At 34.8% G+C, this 23,018-nt stretch overlaps 1 protein-coding gene across 8 annotated transcripts in view; it reads right to left on the minus strand.

Annotated features, from left to right (window-relative positions):
• Positions 1–2,797: 2,797 nt before the first annotated feature.
• ZNF148 (zinc finger protein 148) overlaps positions 2,798–23,018 on the minus strand; it is a 127,409-nt gene continuing 107,188 nt past the window's right edge. For all 8 annotated transcript variants that reach the window (XM_029939469.1, XM_029939468.1, XM_029939464.1 and 5 more), the window contains 2 exons: positions 9,881–9,999; positions 2,798–9,557 (listed from right to left, as the gene is read on the minus strand). In XM_029939469.1, coding sequence (XP_029795329.1) covers positions 7,959–9,557; positions 9,881–9,999 — 1,718 coding nt within the window. In that variant the 3' untranslated portion in view covers positions 2,798–7,958. The remainder of the gene's footprint in view (positions 9,558–9,880; positions 10,000–23,018) is intronic.

The raw sequence follows: 23,018 nt of genomic DNA on the forward strand, positions 1-23,018 counted from the left end.
ACTAATTAGCACCGGTTCAGTTAGCTCACCTATTCCAGGACAAGCATCCTCCAGCATCCATTTCCAACTCCCCAGCGAGATACAGGTGCCCCTCAGGTTCACCAATTCATAGAGCACGTTCATTTCCTGCTCCTTCTGAACAAGGGCTAGGCTCACTTCCACAGTCCCGGTTTGAATTTTATCCGTGAGTCTGGTATTTTAATTAGGTAATATTTTAAACAATGTTATCTCTACTGTATTTGGCCCACAGATATCTTCTATCTTCTGCAACCAATTTATTAAAATAATGTTCTCTAGAAAACTATCCTAAAAGAAATCTACTTACCCATTTGATGAGGCACGAGGTGTGAGCTACACAGCACAGCACCCAATGCAGCTTTAATAACCTAATGTACAGCACCACATCCTGCAACGGCTACCACTACAAAAACCTTTCAGATGCTCAAATAAAGATGTTAGTAGACTCAACCACTTATTTGCATCTAGCACAATGCTTGTTCCTTAGCAGGTGATGGATGCTGAATGAATATACTAGGACCCAGCAAGTAAGAATTCAAATAATTGGAAACATAATTACTATCACAGGTAGTAATACATTTCTTTGGCTTCCTTGGCCTCCTTGGCACAAACATTAATTTCAGAATCTTATTAAGAACGGGAGCAGCTAGGGAAAATTAAGTAAGTTATGATTTTAAGAGTTCACTTGAATGCACAAATATGCAAAAACTCAAAATGTTCTCTATTTACCGTTGAAGTCCATTTCCAAACTTGAGTCTTCCAGTAATTTGAAAATCACTTTGAAAATGGTCATTCTCATTTATAGTATCACATTTTACTATAAGTCTTTTAAGGACATTTGAAAATGACAAGAGAACTAAAATTTTACCTTTTGTTCACTTAAACTTTTCTGTTCCATTGATTCTTTATAAACCATCAGATGCATATAGTTTATCCTAATACCTTTTCAGGCTGGGCCAGGGGAGGAGTGAGGGGAGAGATACGACAGCCAGCAGTCTGCAAAAAACAAATTTCTATCCAAATATATAATCATAGAACTCCTGGGGTGCCTGGGTGGCTCAGTCGGTTAAGCCTCTGGCTTCGGCTCAGGTCAGATCTCATGTTTGTGGGTTCGAGTCCCGCATCTCTCTCTGCCCTGTCTCTCTCGCCCCTCCCCCTCTCATGCTCTGTCTCTCTTCGTATCAAAATAAATAAAAAACATTTAAAAAAAGTTTTTAATCATAGAAATCCTCATATTCCTTTTGTTCATGACAAATTGTCAAGTGAGGCTCCACGGTAACATTAATTCAAGTGACTTTGATGTCATTTTTTCTTGGAATCTTCAGAAGGTAGAAGTATCATGTAGAGTATTCCCCCCACCTCCACCATTTGTAACCATTCAAGAAAAACTGAGATCTAGGAAATGGATTAATAGACTATTAGTGGTATTCTTATGTATAATTACTTAAACCACCATGCTAATAAAGCCAGGGTCCTAGGATTAATCTCTGTAAAGGCCATTAGTTTATATTTGTTCCAAGGACCTGGACTTCACTCCTAACTGTAGACAGCTTTCTTATAATGTGTCACAAGACAGGAGACTGGCAAGGTGGGAAATGGATAAAAACAAAACTATCTTCACTAATGGGAGGGAAACCCACATACGATGCATTAATAGACTCTTACCCATAAAGGAAAAAACCCACAATTTTTAAACCTATGTTAAACATATTTCAAGTCTACAATACTGGACAGTAACATTTGACTCCTGAATTTTAGAACTACCTATACATTCTAAAGTACAGTAAAGCTCCTGCTAATTGTTACTCAATTTGTGCAAAAACTGTGAATTCCGTACAGATATCCTTCTCTTTTTGTATTAATCTATGCACCAGTTTTTAAATATTTACCATTGGTTATTTGGTTCAGAATATTATGAAAAAGTCAGCTAGGAAATTATTCGTAAAACTGTATTCTGTTTTTTTTTTTATTTTTCAAACAGCAAGTGTCCACATTTAGAATGCAGAATTTGCAAATATAAATTAGTCTAATAATTCAATTAAAAACAAAACAGCTTCCCTTAGTATCACAATACATAAAATGGTATTATAAACTCCAAATGGCAAGGTTAACTACATGACAACAATGCCAGAAGCTGTGAAACTCATAAACCACTTAATGAATAGGCCAGCTTAAAGAACATTTCCATGTTCCATGACTATGCATGAAACAAGCTTTCATTGCATTATAAAGGCTCAGCAATTCATTCATGGCATAATATGGGGTCAAGCAAGGTTTTATTTTTACAATGACAATGAAAAAATGCATTTAAACAAACAGAAGTCCTCCCAATTGTTTGAAAACAATTCTCTTCGGAGGGTAAAAATATATTTCAAAACACACTGACTTACCAGATTTCAATTGTCAGGCTGCTGACTACTGAGTGAAAAGTTTGGATTAAAAATATCACAAGTATCTTTAACAGTGAAAATTTCAATGTGATAAGTTTCATTGCAAAGTAATTTTCACCTGAGTAGATTTTGAAATTTAGTGCTCATATATTTGGGGGGAGGTGGGGAAGGAAAGACCCACTTGTCCACGATACTAAGTTTTTGGTGGATTCTTTCACATAGATAACCCAGAGGGTTGACGAAAACATCTGCTGTGACCTTCCCAGGGCACAGGACACCCCTTTCTCCTGGAAATTTGTTCCGACACTACGAATTCTCTCAGTATCCATATTTCCGCTTAGTTACCCATTCAAGCATAGCAGCCCAATGAAATTTTATACAACAGTGTCTATATTATGTACAGATTTATCAATAGAAAATAGAAAATAAAAATTTACAGTGATTGAGAAAGGGTCAGAAAATGGGATAGGAAAAGTAATACTGTATAATCAGAATATCCTATTATCCTACCAGTTTTAATAACAGGGTTTTTCCTTTATTAGTTGAAATACAAAGAAGGCATAGGGGATCCCAGGAAAATAACACTATAGATCAGAAAATTCAACGTGCTCCACCATCAGGATTTCCATCACACATTTAATTTCTTCTGTACAATTTTTATAAATGTGTTTTTCTTTTCAAAATCATCAGATTTCCAGATTAAATTCAGCACTACACAGTATGCCCTTGAAGTAAAATGAGGTTACCTGCTTTATTTGGATACCAAGTTCCCTTCCAGACAGCATTAAAATAAAGACAAGACTACACAGATAAAATCCAGTATAATTCAAATCCAACAATGAAAAATTCCCCCCATATTGTTGCAAAATTCGTTCTACTGAAATGCTTTGCTACAATAATAAAAAGCATACATTACATATAAAAGATACCAGTGTACTAAAAAGTGACAGAAGTGGACTAGCAAATCCTTCAAAGCACATTATATAAATGACTAGCATTTAAAAACATTTCTCCTATAAAATGTAGGTCATATACATTTATAAATTGGCGGTTTTATTTCTAAAGCAGTGATGTGTGTGTTCAAATAGTTAGCTGTTCTGTACAGTATAATATCTACTCAATTCAAACTACAATAGGTTTGTCTTTCTTTGTATTGAAGTTGAATAAATTCATCTGTTCAGCTGAGAAATCAAGCTTGAAAAATAAGTATCTAAAAAATCAAAGTAGAAAGTTCAGAATTACTGAAATGTAGCTATGAAATATGAAGAGAACTATGTCACAATGGAGCTGAAGTCACCTCAAAACTTACGGGCTTGAATCTAAAACAGAAACAAATATTAAATCCAAAGCAAACCACAAAGTCAGGTAGCAGTACAGAAGCAGGGAAACAAAAACAAAAACAAACCACACCCCCTTCCTTCAGTGTGATGGGCACTAAGTTTTGCGGTCTTCCTCCATCCTGCAGAAGAGTGGTAAGGCCATTCAATGCTTAGTGAAAGTGAGTACAGATGAAGTCAGATTTAGCCTGTCTCCCCTGCAACTTCAATTATGTTGTGTAAACAGTGTTATGTTCCGATAGGAGGAACAATGGAATTTACTTATAAAAACTGATTAATCATTATTAAATGAAATAAGGAGAATTAATAACTCTGAAATGTTTTTAGAACTTTCCTGATACTACTTGTAAAGTTAGCACTGCTATGTATTATTGCTTACGTACAGTACAACATCATATGCCTTCTAACATAAAGCAGTACTGTGATTTGTTTGTACATATTTACAGATTCTTAAAAACAAGCTGTAAAAACATTACATACTTTCAGACAATACAAATTAGCACATTGGTACTCACTTCAAAACAAATGGAATGCATAACATTAATAAACATCATAAAGGAAGACTCACATAAAAGTCCTTGATTGTCAAGACACGTTTATATATAAACTCTAACTGTGCAGAATTAAGGATTCAATCATAGGTACATCCTTATTTGATGAACCGTATTTACAGCATGGTATTGCATAAAAAAATAAAATAATGTTTACAGGGTTTTACTTTTTTATCCATTGGATTAAAGAAAGCAACAAACACAACAAGAAATGTTTGTCTGCTTTAGTTTGTTTCCTAGCAAGGTTTAAGTGAAAGAAGGAAACATACGGTTTTATTTGCAGAATATAGCAAAACAACTGGAAAATTATTTCCCTGAAATAAAGCAATTTGAAACGGAAAAAGTTTAAATTAAATTGCAGTGTCAAAGTTTCTCATTGATTATAATAGTGCTTCTTCAAGTAATTATACTGTGAAAAAACAAGTTCTAGTTTACGATGTTCTATGGCTAAGAAATGTGGTACTACAGCAATGCCTACTTTTAAAGTTTCCCGGCTTTTTTTTTTTTTAAACAGCCCTTTAAAAACCCAAATTGATAAAATGAAAGTGGCAAAAGATCTAACCTAGCTGGCACTTTGTAAGTTTCTCTCCCCTGTGGAAATGAAAGCCTACCCTGAGCACAAGAACTCTTTTGCCTCTCAGAAAAGGAAAATTACCCAACCACGGACAGTCCTCAGCCAGAGCTAAAAGGATGGAGTTCGATGGTACCAAATAGAAAATCTGCAAGTAGATCCAAAAGATTTAAAAGCTACTCAAATATTCTGAACCAAATGAATATGTGTACAATAAAAAGTTAAAAAAAAAAAAAGCTTTTAGATGTTCACAGATATTACCTCATCTAACCTGATCTGCTTCCAATCTTCAAACATGAGTAGGTCCTAAGTGAAAAAGCATACCTCACTCACATTGACCCAAAGTTTAATAGTATAAAAGCATGTTTTAATGGAACACTTTGCTAACTGAGAGAAATGAAAAACACAAATTGCAAAAGGATTATCTCATATCCTCAGTATTCTGATCTACAGCAGCACAAAACGGCTACTTACGTTTTACTATTAATGCCCAGATAGAAATTAAGTAACTTTCTAAAGCAAAGTGGGGAAACCCAAACTGTTGAGATGTTTATCCTATGATGAGAATACAAGGTAACTCTGGTAGGCATTTAGAATTTCACAGTAAGAGAGCCACAACTACTATACTTACACTTATGCCAAAGTATCACTTATCTCAAAAATGCTTATAATGTGGTAGAAAAGTCTGCCATTATGTGTATTTAAAGAAATGTGTTGAAGACAGGAATGCAATACCTGAAATTTTGCTTGCATAACTGCCGTTTTCAAAGGTCTGCCTTCCTTGGTTTACCCTAACTGCTCAGCAGTAGAGTCACACTCTAAAAACCGTGCTGGTGATGTTAAAGCAAACAAAAACTGTATACTATAACAGGACTAAACAAGTTGTTAATAGAACAAAATTTTTGATCAGGCTCAAAAAAAGAAGATTAAAAAAAAATCAACTCAGGAAATAAATGCCTGTTATCAAAGAGTAGTATGAGAAAAATAAAAATGCCTGTATAGTGTGAGCACAGTTCCGTTTTTTAACATCTCACCTGAACAAAGCCTTCTTGCATTTGTATGATGTATAACGTAACACACACTATTCTTCAAAGTCAGTAATGGCAGAACTTAAACATCTACTTTAAAGAAGTCTAAAATTCTTGATAAGTTTGGCAGCAAAGAAAGCTGTCAAATAGGGAAATTAATAATTTAAGCAAAGCTTAACAACCAAAGTACAGAGGAAACCACATTAAACATAATTTATATTCATTATCATAAAACACCAAAATATTCAAAATAAATGTAAAAGATGTTAAGGGTTGATATTTTCTTTGTTCCCTTTCTTTATGAGAACAGTCTTGGGATAACATTAAATAAAAGAAACAATAATTTATATGTATAACATTCTATACTGAAACAAAGACTGCAGATCTACAGGGTCAATATAAAAGTTAAAGTGGAAATTAGCAACAATAAAGTTTCACCTTCCAAGGAGATTAGAGGATCACTGGTGCTACATCAGTATGTGCATTGTGACAAAAATGGTGAAAATTAAAATAAGGGAAAAAAAAACTGGAACAAATTAAAGAGGATAATAAAATCAATAGAAGTAATGTTATTTTCCAAATATTAAAACTGCCCAATGTGTAACTCAAACCATCATTCTTTAGAAAAGTATACAGATGTATATATATAAAAGCACTATTTATTGTACCATGCTGTATTATTTTAAGACAAAGTATATATATATATATATATATTAAAAAAAAAACATTCGTGGTATAAGGATAAAGTCTGTAGTTTATTTAGATTTTGAAATGCAACAAAAAGTTTCCGATCACTCATCTAGCTGAAAAAGAAATTGTAGTTACTAGAATTAGTAAACACTTTTGGTTTGTAAAATTGTAATGAGCAGTGTTCATTAAAAAGTAATTCAAGATAAAATAAGCAATTAAAATGCCCATTTCTTTAGTTTCTCTGGATACTGTTTAATTATCCAATCTATCAAGATTCTAGAAAGAGAAGGATTAAACCAGGTTTTACAGTTCCAAAGATACCCAATTTCCTTTTATTGCCAAAAATTAAAATTGTCAATTATGAGATGATTATGACACAACCATATCAAACCTAAAAATCTAATTTTTTTTTACTTTGAGAAATCAAAAATACCAAATAGATTCTAAGTGCTCTATGTTAACTGAAGTGTATATGTAAAGTAAAATACAATTAAGCTTTAAAACGTGGAATATACATTTTGTGTAAGCATTATGTTCTTGGGAATGTAATCTACAGAATATCTTTTTACTAAAACTTCAAAACCTTGATACCTGCACATGAAAAATCATAAAAAATATCTAAGTACAACTGTACAAAGGAACTGACACCAATATGCATACTTCCATAGAGAAGTGAATGCTTCAACAGTTACGTATTTTGGTAAAAGTTTTGAAAGTATGCATATTTTAAAAGTAATTAGGCTTTTAAATAGTGGAGTCTTAGACTATCAGATTTTTATTACTTTTTTTTCTCAAAAAAAAGAAAACCATGTCAATATAATGCAAAATGAAAATCAAGGGTATATGGCATATCATTCTTTTTAAACGGTGGTTTCTTGGTTTCTTTTTTCCTCCTATAGGACACACTAATTTATTTAAGCCATAATCTCTTGACATTTAAACTTTTGAGTTCACTCTGTCTGTAAAGTATACTCAGATTCCCTGCTGAAGTGCAATGACTATGCTGAAAAACTTAGAAACAGTATGAGTAAATTTCACACAATTACTAATCTCCTAAGAATGTACAATGTTATCAATTAGGAAACAATTGTGCGAAAGTCTTTTTTTTTCCTTTTAAACTCGGTGTAGGTGGAATAGCAAGTTTTCTGTTCTAAAACAAGTAACGCATTGCTTCTATAAAGGTGACAACATGTAAGGCAGTTCAAAGAATGCTGACTAACCAAACAAAATGCTTATTGGATTATCTTGCTATTCATATCAGCTTAACTTGTTATATCGCATTGCTCTTAAATCTGTACAGCACTCCATTTACACAGAGTAACCCCACTCTTGATTAATCTGTTCTAAAGTGCCAGTATTATTTACACTTTTTTTTAGCCAAAGGTCTGGCCAGTTGTAGCATCAGGTGAAGATGTCATCCCAGCTCTATTATCATTTACATTCACCAAGGGAAATTCTGGAAACTCAGCACTTGTCCCTGGTCCCCGAAGGTTCACCTGTCCATTGGCAGTGCTAAACTGAGTAGCTATTCCAGCTCTTGACCCATGATATGGAGCACGGAAGGGCTGTTCAAAGGAGCTCATTTGGTAAGCTTGGTGGACAGGCTGAGCCTCAGCTTTTTTCTGAGAAGTCACTTGATCCAAAAAGTCCTGTGTTGAGGTGGCAGAAGCATGGTTTGTCTCATCACCTGAAAAGGGAAATGAGTGCTGTGAATCACCAACTATTAGTCCAAAGTGGGACTTATCTGGAGTTGTTCTTAGTGGAGAATTCATTCCTGATCGAAAGCTATTGATGGGCATGGTTGCATAGACTTGCTTGTCTATGGAAGAGAATGCTGGCTGATTTGGAAGGGTCTGGTTATCAGTCACAAAGTTAAGGCTCGGGCTATTCAAATAGGCATCATTTTGGCTAGTTCTGTCCAAAGCCTGCTGCAGAAACTTCGAGTATTCCTGCAACATGTTGGCTTTATCTGATGAGGATGCTTGGGAGCTTGATCCAACATTTTCTGCCTGGGTGACCTCAGGTACTTCTGAAGAATTTATCGATATGCTAGAAGTCACCTCAGTGTCTGCAACACTGAATGAGATCTCATGCTGTCCATTAGCTTTATGTGAGTAATGATCCAAAAGAGTCTGCAGTACCTCATCTGGGATAACATTTTTGTCATGGTTACTCTTAATCTCCACATTCAGTGCCTGTGAATCTAATATGGATGCCGTAGTACTTTCATCAATGACACTCGCCACAGCCGCTTGTGTTACAGAAGGCTGAGAAGCTATGGTACCCACGTTCAGTGCGTACTCCCTACTATTGTTACTTGCTGCTTGAAGATATCGTTTCTTCTTCAAAAACTGCATGGCATCATCATAATTAGTACTACTGTGCACAGGTTTACTGGGCCCCTCCTGTAAATTATCGACCTGATCAATGTCAGCATTGCCCTCTGAGTCCAGTAAAGCTTGTTTATCCACAAGTTCAAAAGCATACTTTGAAACTTTGCTCTCTTCATATGTGGATAAGGGCGAAATTGTTTGATTCTGCTCCAGTGGCTGTTTCAGACTTCTCTTACTATTTATTTTTTTGAGAACCAACTTAGGTGGATGTATTTCTCCTGATGCATCTTCTAAATGCGATCCCCCAACTGAAGAATGTGGCATTTCCACAGCATACTCTGCTACCATATACTCATCTTTGACTTTAGTACTTGAAGAATAAAGGGGCAAGTAATCATTTTTGTCTTTCTTCAGGTCAGATTTGTCCAAAGCACTCTCTTTGTCCATCCCAGATGATTTTTTCTCAGTTTTCTGCCTTTTCTTTTTTGGCAGTGAGTTATCTTTTGGTGATGTAGAAAAGCCAGAATCTTCCTCAGATGTCAGAAGGCCACCTTTGATGGCACATCTGTTTAGCTTTTTGTCATGATTTTCATGGCACATACGTTTATGTTTCAATACACGATCTGTTCTGGAAAAATACTGTCAAATTCAGATTTCAGCAGTGAGTTTTTTGGTTTAGTTTGTGTTTTTCGTCAAGCAAGAAAAGAAAAGAAAAAAGAAATTAATACAAAAATAGATATAAGCATAATAATAAAAGCAATTCCAAACAAATTTGCTGAGCCATTTGCCTATTATAAATCTAATCAACAGCAGTTGGGAGGTTCTTCAAACAGTTCCAATGGTAACATTTTCTAATTATTTTATAGAATGACTTTATAATTTAATTTAGGATAGAAGAATTTCAATGTCCATCATACTTGAGCAAAGTGGTTAAAAAACAAACATTTCAAGCTACCCCTTACCTGTAAACAGTATTCACACTGGTAAGGTTTTTCTCCACTATGAGTTCTCTTATGCCTTTCCATGTGATATTTTTGTATGAATCTCATACCACATTCATCACAGCGAAATGGTTTTTCACCTAGCACATGATATAGAAAGTTTATAACAAAGTGTTATAAAATAATGTACTATATGTATTACTTTGCCACAAGAATCTCTAAATCAATGGCTCTTTGCTCCCTTTAAATGACAAAAACTCTGCCCCTATATTAAATATAGCTTCCAATTTAATTTGTAAAGCATATTTTGCTTTGGGGCACCTGGGGGGTTCGGTCAGTGAAGCATCCGACTCTCGATTTCAGCTCAGGTCATGATCTCACAGTTTGTGAGATGGAGCCCCATGTCAGGCTCTGTGCTGACAGCAGGGAGACTGCTCGGGATCCTCTCTCCCTCTCTGACCCTGTCTGGCATGTGTGCTTGCTCACGCTCTCTGTCTCTCTCAAAATAAACAAACGTTAAAAAAATATTTTGCTTTATAAAAATAAAAGACTTGCATGTGCTATTGAAAAGAAAAGACTGACAGCAGGCATACTCAATTTCCCCACCTTTCTATTATGTGTGTACACATAACACACTCTCTCTGTGGAGACCAACAGTACCAGGAACTGATAGCAAGATGAACATGGTTTCTAGTAGACTAGTTGAAGCTTTCCATCTTTTCTATTCAATCATACAAAATGCTGTTTTAGAAAACTTTTTGAAAAACGAAAATGTTACCCATACATAGTCCAACACAATTCTTGAATACACCTTTTCAATTCTTCATTTCTTTTCAACAAGTATTTGTGGTTAAATGAAATCTGAATCCTAGGAAATATTCTTAAAAATCTAATTTATTAAAACATAAAAAGAACTTAAATTAGAGACTAGATTTCAGAAGGTTTGTTAATAACTGATCATTCTTCTCAAATCAAACCAGCATTTCTCAGGTCCTTCTGAGGGGGAGTGAATCAAACCAACTATACTGCTCATCAGACACATAACCTCTGCTCCCACCCTCTCCATTTTATGTTTTAAAGTCTCATAGGACTTCTTGGCTGTAAGGAACCATTACTACGGAGACCTAAAATAGTTTTTACTGATAAAACCATAGTAAATAGAAGGGTGTGACAATAAGTTACCTTGAATAATACCTTTTTGATAAGCAACTGTTTCTATCTTTCATACATTCAACAAAATCTTATGGAGTAGTTGTTCTCTAACCCATAACCCTGCTGCAGGTGATTAAAAGTGTAAGATTCATTACGTGTCTTCAAAGAGCTTGGGAAAACCAAACGCACATGGAGAGACAACTAATAAAACTATGCCCAGCTCCAGTTTACTTTTATAACATTTTATCTCACTACCTTTCTTCTTACGCCTTTTCCTTCAGCCAAATCAGAATACCTACCATCTTGTGCTTTTTGACCTCTGCTACAATTCACACTGCTCCTTCAGTCAAGAATGCCTACTTCTGAGTGTTCAGGTGCTACATTCACTTCAAGTCCCAACCCAAATCTTCTGAGATCCTCTGCCCTATTTTTTCGGGGGAAAAGTATTTTGATCTTCTTTACATTTCCAAAGAACTTCATCTGTGGCTCTCTTATGGCACTCATTAATTCATGTCAATAATTATTTTGTACATCTCTCTTCTACAAAGGCACATCTAAGGTTAAAATCTGAGCCTAAATTATCTTTACGTGGCTCAAAATATTTTGTGCACTTCTTAAGTGTCAAATGAATGGCATATATGACTATTACAATGGATTACTAGTGGGAAAAATGTTACTAAGCTGGTATGATTTGGAAAAGCTTCTTGCCGGTATTAGAAATTAAAGTGAATAGCACTTAAAGAGACTGTGTATGCGATTAAAGCCAAAGAAACTGTAGTGGGAAACAACAGAGAAACTAAGGATTTAGTTACTATAAAATGTCTAGAAAAATTGGCACCTGAGAATAAATATAATTTAATTTGGTGACAACTAAATTGTTTGAAACTTAAATGGACCATGTGATAGCTTTCAAACTGTGCCCTTGGGGAATTCCACAAAAGGCTGATACCGCTGTGGCAAATGGCTCTAAGAGTGCCACTCATATTTCAGAACAGAATAGTTGCACTTCTGTATAATGGGGTTCTGAGTAAGGACTTCAATGGTTAAGAGGCTAGATTAAGAGCTTAATACAACTAACCAAGATCAATTCATTTATTTCACAAAAAATAAATCAAAGCTGGGAGAGAAGATGACTTCTAAAGAAAAGTTTGGAAGTGAAAGAAATGAAGAAAAGGAGATGAGAAGTAATAATTAGGAGGTAATCTATTCAAGAGCAAGTAGTGTCAAGGACTGAAATTAACCTATTTGAAGGCAGAAGGGAAGAAGACAGTGAAGGAGAAAAGTGGAACACTGAAATAAAATTAAAATAAAATATTATTGTTAATAATCAAAAGAACAAAATCTCAGAGGACATACAATGAAAAGGGAATGAGAGTACAGATTATATTTTAGAAAAAAGAAAGAACAATTGCATATTTTGACACAAAGACTATAGATGATAGAGTATATTAAGGTCAGAAGTGAAAGTCATTTCTCAAAAGTGAGAAACGATCAAGGAGAAAATTAGTGGATTGATAAGAATTCACTTAAGGCTGCAGGATATTCATGACTGGCAGACTTACTACTGTTTAAGATGGCTCATGCTCTCTAGCAGACCTAGAATTCAAAGCAGAAATTGACAACTTGACCCTAACATTCATTTGGAAATGCTAGGGATCCAGGACAGCCAAAACAATCTTAAAAAAGAAAAGCTAAGTAGGAAGACTCATACTTCCTAATTTCAAAATCTACTACAAAGCTAAAGCAGTAAGATAGGGTGGTACTGGCATAAGGATAGATATATATCAAGGAACAGAACTGAGAGTCCAGAAATAGATCTTTACATTATGGTCAACTGATTTTTAACACAGGTGCCAATACACTTCAACGGGGAAAAAACAGCTCCTTGCATCATATACAAAACTTAACTCAAAATAGATCATAGGCCTAAATGTGAGAACTAAAACTATAAAACACTGAGAGGAAAGCATAGAAATATCGGGACCTTGAATTAGGTAATCATTTCTTAGACTTGACAGCAAAAGTCCAACCAAACAAAAAATACAATGTACTTTATAAAAAACATTTAATTCTTCAAAAAACACTATCAAGAAAGTAAAAAGAAAAAAGGGTGTAGCTGCTCTGGGAAACAGTCTAGCAACCCCTCAAAACGTTACACACAGAATTACCATACGACACAACAATGCTACTCCTATATACATACCCAAAGGAACAGAAAATAGCGACTCACTCAGATACTTGTACCCCAATGATCAGTATCAACAGCCAAAAAAGGGCAACAACCCGTGTCCATCAGCATTAACAATATACGATATATACATTACCATGATATATTATTCACCCATAAAAAGAAATGAAATTTGGATACATGCTACAACATGGATGAACCTTGAAGAAATTACGCTAAATCAAAGAAGCCAGTTACAAAAAGGACAAGTATCGCATGATTCCACTTAGATGCAGTACCTAGAATATGCAAATTCACAGAGACAAAAGTAGAACAGAGATTACCAGGGCTGGGGAGAGGGAGGAAAGGAGAGTTGGAGAGTTTTACTGCTTAATGGTTAGAGGTTTTCATTTGATCACATAATATTGTAAATGTACTTCATGCCACTAAATTGTATGCTTAAGAATGATTAAAATGCTAAACTTCATGTGATGGGGTTTTTTTAAGTGAAAAAATAAACTCTGGAATGGGGTAAAATATTTGCAAATTATGTATCTGATAAGGGACGTGCATCCAGTATATGAAATGAACACTTACAACTCAACAGTTAAAAAGACAATCTAAGATCGGAATAGACACTTCTCCAAAGATATGCAAACAGTCAATAAGTACTTGAAAAGATGCTCAGCATCACTGTTCATTTAGGGCAATGCAAATCAAAACTACAATAAGATACTTCACACTCGATAAGAAAGTTAAAATAAAAAGGATAATCACAAATGTTAGCATGGTTATAGAGAATCCACCCATATTTTCAAGATGTATTTGTAGTTTCATCTTTTACATTAAATCTGATATATTTGGGATTCATCCTGAGGTCAAGACAACTATCCTGTTTTCCCAACACCACTTACTGAAAAGTTCCACAGGTCTATTACTAAACCTTCTATTCTTTCTCATTGGTCTGACCATTCATAAGCCAGAAAGAAAATATTTTAGGACATTATCATCTGGTAGGGCTCATCGTCCTCATTGTTCTTCTGGTTTATCCACTTTCTATATTACTTCAGAATTATCTTGTCTGGTATCTAGAGTAGGGGAAGGGAGAGGGAGAGCTGCCTGAAATGTTTATGTTAACTTAAAAAAAAACTGGTATCCTTTATGATGTTGACCTCTCTCATCAATGGGAGGATATGTCTTCCCATTTAACCAAGTTTTGTGTCCTCAACAGTGTTTTACTGTTTTCTTCATATGGGATTTCCCAAATTTCTTGTTGTTGATACTGTAAAACAGTGTTTTCTTGTGTTATATCTTCCACTGTGGATGTGTACATACAAAGTCTATGGTTTTCTATTTTACTGAATTTACTAGTTTGCAATAATTTTTCTGTTGATTCTCATGGGTTTTTCAAGTATGCAATAATACTGGTTGCAAAAATTGGTTTTTGGCCTGTAATATATTTTGTATGCGTGTACTTTTGTTGCTACTATTCTCAAACATTATATTAAAAAGTAATGGTGATGGGGGAACTGGAGGATTGGCGGGGGAGGGAAAAAAAGTGATGGTGATAATGTGCTCTGTATCTTACGCCTAACTTTAGTGCTTTGTTATGTCTTCTGAATGAAAATAAAAAATACAATGACTGATACATAATTCCCCTAAGAATAAAATAAACACATAGAGAATCCTTTTATTGTTTTCCACCTTGCAAGCCAGAGTGCCTTTACTGGAAAAAACAATCTATACAGCATTTTAATAATTACAAGTTTAAGAGAAAAAAGCTTACTTAAAAAATAATAAGTTTCTAAACTATTTTCTTTTTCTTTTTAACATTTATTTTTGAGAGACAGAGAGACAGAGCATGAGCAGGGGAGGGGCAGAAAGAGAGGGACACATCGAATCAGAAGCAGGCTCCAGGCTCTGAGCTGCCAGCACAGAGCCCAATGTGGGGCTTGAACCCATGAACTTTGAGATCATGACCCAAGCTGAAGCCGGATGCTCAACTGACTCAGCCACCCAGGAGCCCCTATAAACTATTCTCAATTTAGGAAAGTAGTAACATGGGAAGGAAAGAACAAGGTGTTCCACTAATGGTAATTTCCAATACCCAAGAAGCCTAGGGTTTCTTTTCTAATGGTTATCCACTGGGACCACAAATTCTTATGACTGTGGTGTTTCTCCCTGGTAACTTTAACACTGCATACACTGAAAGAATTTTTACCTTAATATATGAGTTAATTATTGGGCCAAATTATATACAAGTATTAAGAATAGAAACTTTATGCATAAAGTAGCTCACTGTGGCCTGATATACTAAACTGACTGTTAGCAGTCTCTACTATGCCTCCATGCCTCAAACCATTCCAATCAGCTTTTATACTTACTTCATCAAATGGGTCTTGCACATTACCTTCAAGTTACCAAATTCAACCAAATCTTTTTAGCTACCTTAGTAGACCTCTCAATATCATTCAACCTCAGTGATCCGTGTTTGTTTTTGTTCTTAATTAACTTTCTCTTTGGCTTCTGTGGCTCCTTCAGCATCTCCACCTGCTCCCAGTGCACCTTCCTCCCTCCAACCATGCAATGTTTTAGTTCTTCAAGGCTTCCTCCTAAGTGTTTTGCTTTTTCTTTGGCAAGAAGGGAGACTCCTCTATTTCCATAGCTTTAATTACACTAAAATCTGAATTCCAACCCCATATATCCAAACAGCATACTGAACAAACATATCCACTTCTAGGACACTGGGAGACCTCAAATACATCATATCCCATACTAAACTTGTGACCTTCAACCCACAGCTTAGTCCTTCTCTTGACTCTTTATTTATATGAATGGCACTCCCATCCATCTAGTTTTGCAACCCAGAGGCCCACATAACTTTTCTTTATCCCCTCTCCAAATGCAACCAATTAACAGATTCCACTTATTAAATACTTGCCAAGTCCCCCCACTCTCATTTCCCACTGTCGTCACCCAAGTTCAAGACACACCATGCCCTGGAGTGGACTACTTATATAATAACCTTTTAACAGTAGTCTCTCTGGGATCCCCTCTCATCTCCTTACAATTCCATACCACTCCCAGATTTTGTTAATGTAAGTACATCTGATCACCTTTAAAATCCTATCCATGGCCTTCCACTGTTGTTAGAATTAAAAACAAAAACAAAAAAAACCAAACTGGCTTCTCTACTAACTGGCCCCTGCATGGCTGATCTTTCTTCACAATTCCCTCCTTTACTTTCTGAGCTCTAATCAAAGTGGCCTTGCAATTCCTAGAACTATCATGTTTCTTTTCTCTCTTCTAGGATAATTTTCTCCTAAAATTCCTCCCCAAAGCCAATTCTATGATAGTGAATATAAAGTGCTATATACTCAAGAAACGGTATCTACTGTTCTGATTAATCAAATGGAAGCGGCAATTATTTTAATAATGAAGTCTTGTTAAAATCTAGGTCAAAAATATTTATGGTAATACTAAAGCAATGACAAAGTTAATATGACCTATCCAGTAATACATAGTTCACAACAGAAGGAACTGTACATCTTTAGTAAATCATAAAAAAAGGTAGGTATAACAAAATTTAAAGAATAATCAATATTACTCTAATCAAATACGATTGTGCACTACTATGAGAAGCACTGTAAATACTTAAGAACATGAGTTCTAGAGCCAGACCAGCTGGGTTTTAATGCTGGGCTCAGCATTTAATAACTGTGAGAAACTGAGCATGTTATTAAAACTCTTAAGACTTAATATTCTCAGGGCGCCTGGGTGGCTCAGTCAGCTAAGCCTCCGACTTCGGCTCAGGTCAGATCTCACGTTCATGGGTTCGAGCCCCGCATCAGGCTCTGTGCTGACAGCTAGCTCAGAGCCCGGAGCCTGCTTCCGGTTCTGTGTCTCCTCCTCTCTCTGCCCCTCCCCCTCTCATGCTCTGTCTCTCTCTGTATAAAAAATAAAAAATTTTTTAAAAAATTATAAAAAAAAGACTTAATATTAATAAAACATACTTCAGAATCAAATGTTAAATTAGATAACCTATGTGAACTAATTTAAAAATGAAACCTAGTATAACAGTTCAATAAATGTTATTAAAAAAGAAATGAAGAGGTTAATAATAAATAATTATCATTATAGTTACATATTGATTATAGTTATAAACCCAATGGCTGGGCTATAATATCCCAAATACAAACATCCTTAAGACAATAAATTTCGGAAAAGGGAAACAAGGAGGATTATTGAAATAAATACATGGGCTAGTAATGACATATTCGGTTATATGCTTAAAATATTGAAAATGTTGGGGCGCCTGGGTAGTTCAGCTGGTAGCATTCGACTTCGGCTCAGGTCAAGATTTCATGGTTTGTGAGTTTGAGGCCCACACTGGGCTCTGTGCTGACAGCACAGAGCCTGGAACCCGTTTCAGATTCTGTGCACCCCCCCCCCGCCCCCGCTCCGTCGTCCTTCCTCCCTTGCTCACACTCTGTCTCTCAAAAATAAACAAACATTGAAAAAAAAAGAAAATGTATCTTTGGCATACAGTCCTTCCAGGAGGTTAGGAAGGGCATTTATCAATCTAAGAGGAATGCATAAAAAGGCATACCTCAAAGATACTGCAGGATTCAGTTCCAGATTACCATAATAAAGCAAATATTGCAATGACAGGAGTCAAATGAATTTTTAAATTTCCCAGTGCATATAAAAGTTATGTTTACACTCTACTATAGTCTATTAAGTGTGCAATAGCATCATATCTTAAAAAAGCACATCTCTTAATTTAAAAAATCTAAGTTTTCAACAAGCTGTAATCTCTAATCACTGATCACCATAACAAATACAATAATGAAAAAGTTTGAAATACTGCAAAAATTATCAAAATGTGATAGAGACATGAAGTGAACAAATGCTATCTGAAAAATAGCACTAATAGACAAGCTTGATACAGAGTTGCCACAAACCTTAAATCTGGGGGAAAAGAAAGCATTAACTGCAAAGCACAATAAAATAAGGTATGCTTATACTATGCAAGAAACTATCTTCGATAGGACTTAACCTGGGACTAAACTACAACCAATGAAGTATAAATTAGGTTATTAAATAAAAACTTTGAGGATGCCACAGTAACATGAAGATGTATCAGTTAAATCAATACACACCTAAACAAAACAAAACAAAACAAAAACCCCAAAAGGTTTTAAGTAATGAAAAAATTAATTTTTCCAGGTAGCAAAATTTTAAAGCCCACCTTTCCAGTACAATAGAATGGCTTTCTTTGCCTAGAATGGAGGTCAAGGAGAAACATCAACTCCTGCCACTTTAAACTTTAGAAACATTGGTAACATTTGCCCATTTAAAAAAATAATAGGTTGGGGTCACCACCTCCTCCCATAAAAGAAAATGAAGAAAGAGTTCTCTGATTTCCTTTAGGATTTTAAACTTCTTTTGTGGAGCTATGAAGTTATACATTTACACTGTAAGTTTTTAAGTGATCTAGTTTCCTTAAGATGAAATAGCAAATGACAGATGGGGGACTGTTTTGGGCCTAGGTCTTCGACTTCTGCTTTATGAGACAGACAACACTGAAAAATGACCAGTCACCTCCAATAAGAGCAGTATCCCAGGCACACCTTATTCACCTTTTTAAAGATTTGAGAGTTGGTCTAGGAATCATATGTGGAACATGTTTAAACACTGTCCTGATTCTAAAATTAAACTGAACATCATACAATTATGGCAATTTCCACATCTTATTTTTCTATGGGCCAATATATGCATCCAATACACAAAGTGTAGTAATATCTAAACATATTAATACTAAGTGACTGATGTCCTAATGATGACACCTAGGCAGTACAAGATCAAAATTAAAATAATACCAAAAGGAAATTTAAATTAGAATCTCAAAATGGAAGATTCTAAACAACAGTGAGCTAAGTAAGCACTACCTTGTCTTGTAAATGTTTTAGTCTGATTTTGAGCCTAATATAAACATCCATTTTCCAGCTACCTCTTGAAAACAAATGCTCTAGAAAACAACGAAGGTTACATTAAGCACATAAAAGAGGTTACCAAGTCAACAGACTCTATGGAACCCCCTAGACTGCATCCCATAAAAAGAAAGAAACCCATCACCAGCTTATCTTCTTTCTTATTTATGACATTATCTTCATAGAAGACCGGGCAAATGCACATCAGCTCTCCTTTATTTAGAAAAAAAATTAACTAGGGTGTCAAAGGATGAAGTGCCATTCTCTCAAAAACAGTCTTTTTTTTAAAACACTAAAATATTTTTTCCTAATCTGAGCCCTATATAAGGGTCTTTTGCCTTTTTGCCCACTCTTACAACTGTCTCTATTATTGTCACAATAAAAATGATTTGCCTTTTCACATTAACTCAGCCAACACTTTTATCACACATATGATGCCCTTGAGAAGTATGGTATAGCTATCCTAACATGGGCAAGGAGCATGAGAACCTTTAGCAAGGAACTCAGACAATGTGACTAGGAATTAGTGACAACTTCAAGCAGCTATATTTTCTGATTTCAGTTGTCAAATAAACAAGTGCTACAGTTCTAGGATCATAGCATGAAGTCGTCTCCCTCAAGTACTCTATTTTTTTAAAGTGTCATCTTAAAAATGCAGGTGAAATATGCATTCCAACCTAGAACACCTGTCTTATTTATGTCTTAAATCTTAACATTTTACTGAGCATCTACCATGTGCCAAGCACTTGCTCGGCACTCTTAGAATTAAATCAACTCTATTCTTGTCAATTAAGCACGTTATCCCCAGTTGCCAGGCTAGGAAACCTTTGCCTGAAGTCATGGTACTAATAAATCAGGCCAAGGAACAGATGCTGGTGGCATTCGTTCACCTCCAGAAAAGTCACATCAACAGGAAATGCACATATCTACCTCACAGTTTATATCAGAGCAATCGCAAACAGTGGACCAATGTACACCAGGCTTCCATCAATTTGTTAACAAGTAGTTAAGCGCCTGTCATGTCTGGAAACGACAAGAAAAGAGCAAGAGTGGAAGAGCTGGAACCTAGGTTTTCTTGTTTCTTCATACTATTTGACTGACAAATTTTCACAAAGTAATATACTTTGAAAGCATCACCACATTTAAGACAATGGATGCAACTGTATAATCCCTTCCTGTCACCCTTCTTTCTCATTCTCGTCCTCCTTCTCCAGGCAACTGATTATCTGCTTCCTATAATTTATATTAATTTAAATTAATTATTATATTTTCAAACACACAAAAGAATATAAGGAACACTCATGTACCCATCACTCAGCTTTAATAATTATCAACGATTAGTCAACTTTATTTTATCTAACCCTTTCCATTATTTCTGTCTCCTTTCCTTCATTTTAAGCAAGCAGACAAACTTTTTATTGGAGTATAACAGTTATAGAGAAAGTAAACAAGTCATAATCATAGCTCAATGAATTTTTACAAAGCCCACGGGCTCATTTAACAGCACCCACAATCAAGAAATAGAACCTTACTAGCATCTTGTAAGCACCTCATGAAGCCTCACCTGGTCACTAGTCTCTCAAAGATAACCACTCCTAACACTAGAGATTAGTTTTGCCTTTTAATAAACTGTTATGGAAATTTTAAAGTATACAAAAAAGTACACAGAAAATACCCTTATCATATTCTAAAAACGGATGGATTGAGGTGCAGTATACTTACACAAAAGTAAACAAAACACAAATGCAGTTAACTGAGTTTTCTCAAAGTGAATACATCTGTGTAAACAGTATCCTACCCAAGAAACAGAATGTTATGCACACAGAAGCACTTCTACCCCCTCTCCATCAGTATTCACTATCCTGATTTCTGACGCATAATTCATTTTGCCTTGTTTATGAACAACTGAGTGGAGTCATACAGTATATTTTCTTTTTTCTCTGGCTTCCTATACTCAATGTCATGCTTCCAAGATTTATCCACAACACTGTGTTTAGTATTCTATCACATGAGCATACTAGCATTTAGTAACTCAACCCTTTATGGAAATCTGGGATGTTTGCAGTTTTGGACTATTAATAACAATGTTCCTTTAACATTCTTGTACTTGCCTCTTGGTGAGTATATGTGTACTATATAAACATAATAACTAGGAGTGAAAATAATAAATCATAGGGTTTGTATATGCACAGCCTTGGCAGATACAGTTTATTAGAGTGAATGCCCCAAATTACATACCGTCAGCAGTTCTGAGTGATCCACATCCTTCTAAGTACTCTGCATTGTGTATACTTTCCATTTTAGTCATTCTGGGGGTGTGTTCAAATGGGATCGGATTGCAATCGTAAGCAATTTTCCTTATGGCTAATGGAACCGAATACCCACCCTTTCATAGGTTTACTAATCATCTGGATATCCCTTTTCGTGTGTTAAGTGACTGCTCAAGCGTTCTGCCCACCCTTCTATCGGCTTGTCTTCTCCATAAGAGATTAATAGGAATTCTGTACATAATCATCAGGCTTAGTTTTCACTTTCTTAACAGTTTTAATGAATTTTTAATGAACTGAGTCTTAACATTAACGTAACCCAATTTGCCAATTTTTTCCTATCACAACTAGCACTTTCTATATTCCAACTAAAATATATCTGAACTATATATATACATACACTCTGTATATCAATTTATTTTACTTTTCAGTTCTAGAATTTTCATTTTCTTTTTTTTTTATGGATTGCAATTATCTGGTAAAATTCTCCATCTTTTTACTTATTTTCTATACCTTTCTACGATTCATAAAAACATATTAGTCACAGTTCAAAATTTAAAGTCTTTCGCAAATAATTCTATCATCTTAGCCACCCTAAAAACTGTTTTTATTATCTGTATTTTTCCTTTTACCTTTCTGTAATTCTGTTCTATCACTTGGTATATGCACCGTAATTTTTGAATGAATGCAAAACACTACATATGAAAATTTGTAGTGGCTCTGGATGATATTAATGACTTAAAAAAAGAGTTCATTCTTTCTTCTAAACACTTAGTGTAGATGCTGATAACCTAAATTCCTAAGTGGATTAGGGCAACCTGAGACTGGGTTATTTTATAGCAGGCCCAAGGTTCTGACTTTTCAAAATAAGAAATGCTGCTTTCCCTCCCCATCTCCTACTTTTAAAAAATGGTCAGTGACAAGCTAACTGCCTTACTACTTTAAAACTTAATACTTAGTACTAACTTCAATACTTTTACAATAAAATTCCTAAAATCTCATATATTCTAATGGTACCAAGTTTTCATGAATTCCATTATGGACTTTTAGACTATTCACTGTGAATGAGCATCTTTGCTTACTGAGATTGTGCCATTTAATAAATGATGCACTAACAGTATTTTAACTGCTGCAAGCAAAGCACAAATCTGACAAATTACATTCTACACAATTAGAATAAAAAAAAACAATTTACATGTTAAAAAATACTTCCCACATATAATTTATTTTCTATATGATGTAAATTAAATTCTTTTAGTACTTCATCGCTCTGGTACTAGGCATGGACTCATGTGAAATAACCACAGTTTATCTTGTTTTTTAGATAACAGATGTTATATAAGAACTCTTAATATTATTCATTGAATATAAAAAATTATTTGAAATATATAATAAAAATTATCCTCCCTATTAACAGTTAGTAAAATGAAGCCTAATATTTTTGCCAAATTTTTAGTTTTGAGTTTCTGCATATGAAATATGTAGATTCATTTATCATTTTACTTTTTATTTTGTATTACATTTAGAAATAGGAAGTTAATATTGTACATAAAAATGGAATTAAATGTAACATTATTTTG

Source organism: Suricata suricatta, chromosome 5 (assembly GCF_006229205.1).
Source record: "Suricata suricatta isolate VVHF042 chromosome 5, meerkat_22Aug2017_6uvM2_HiC, whole genome shotgun sequence".
Taxonomy (NCBI): domain Eukaryota; kingdom Metazoa; phylum Chordata; class Mammalia; order Carnivora; family Herpestidae; genus Suricata; species Suricata suricatta.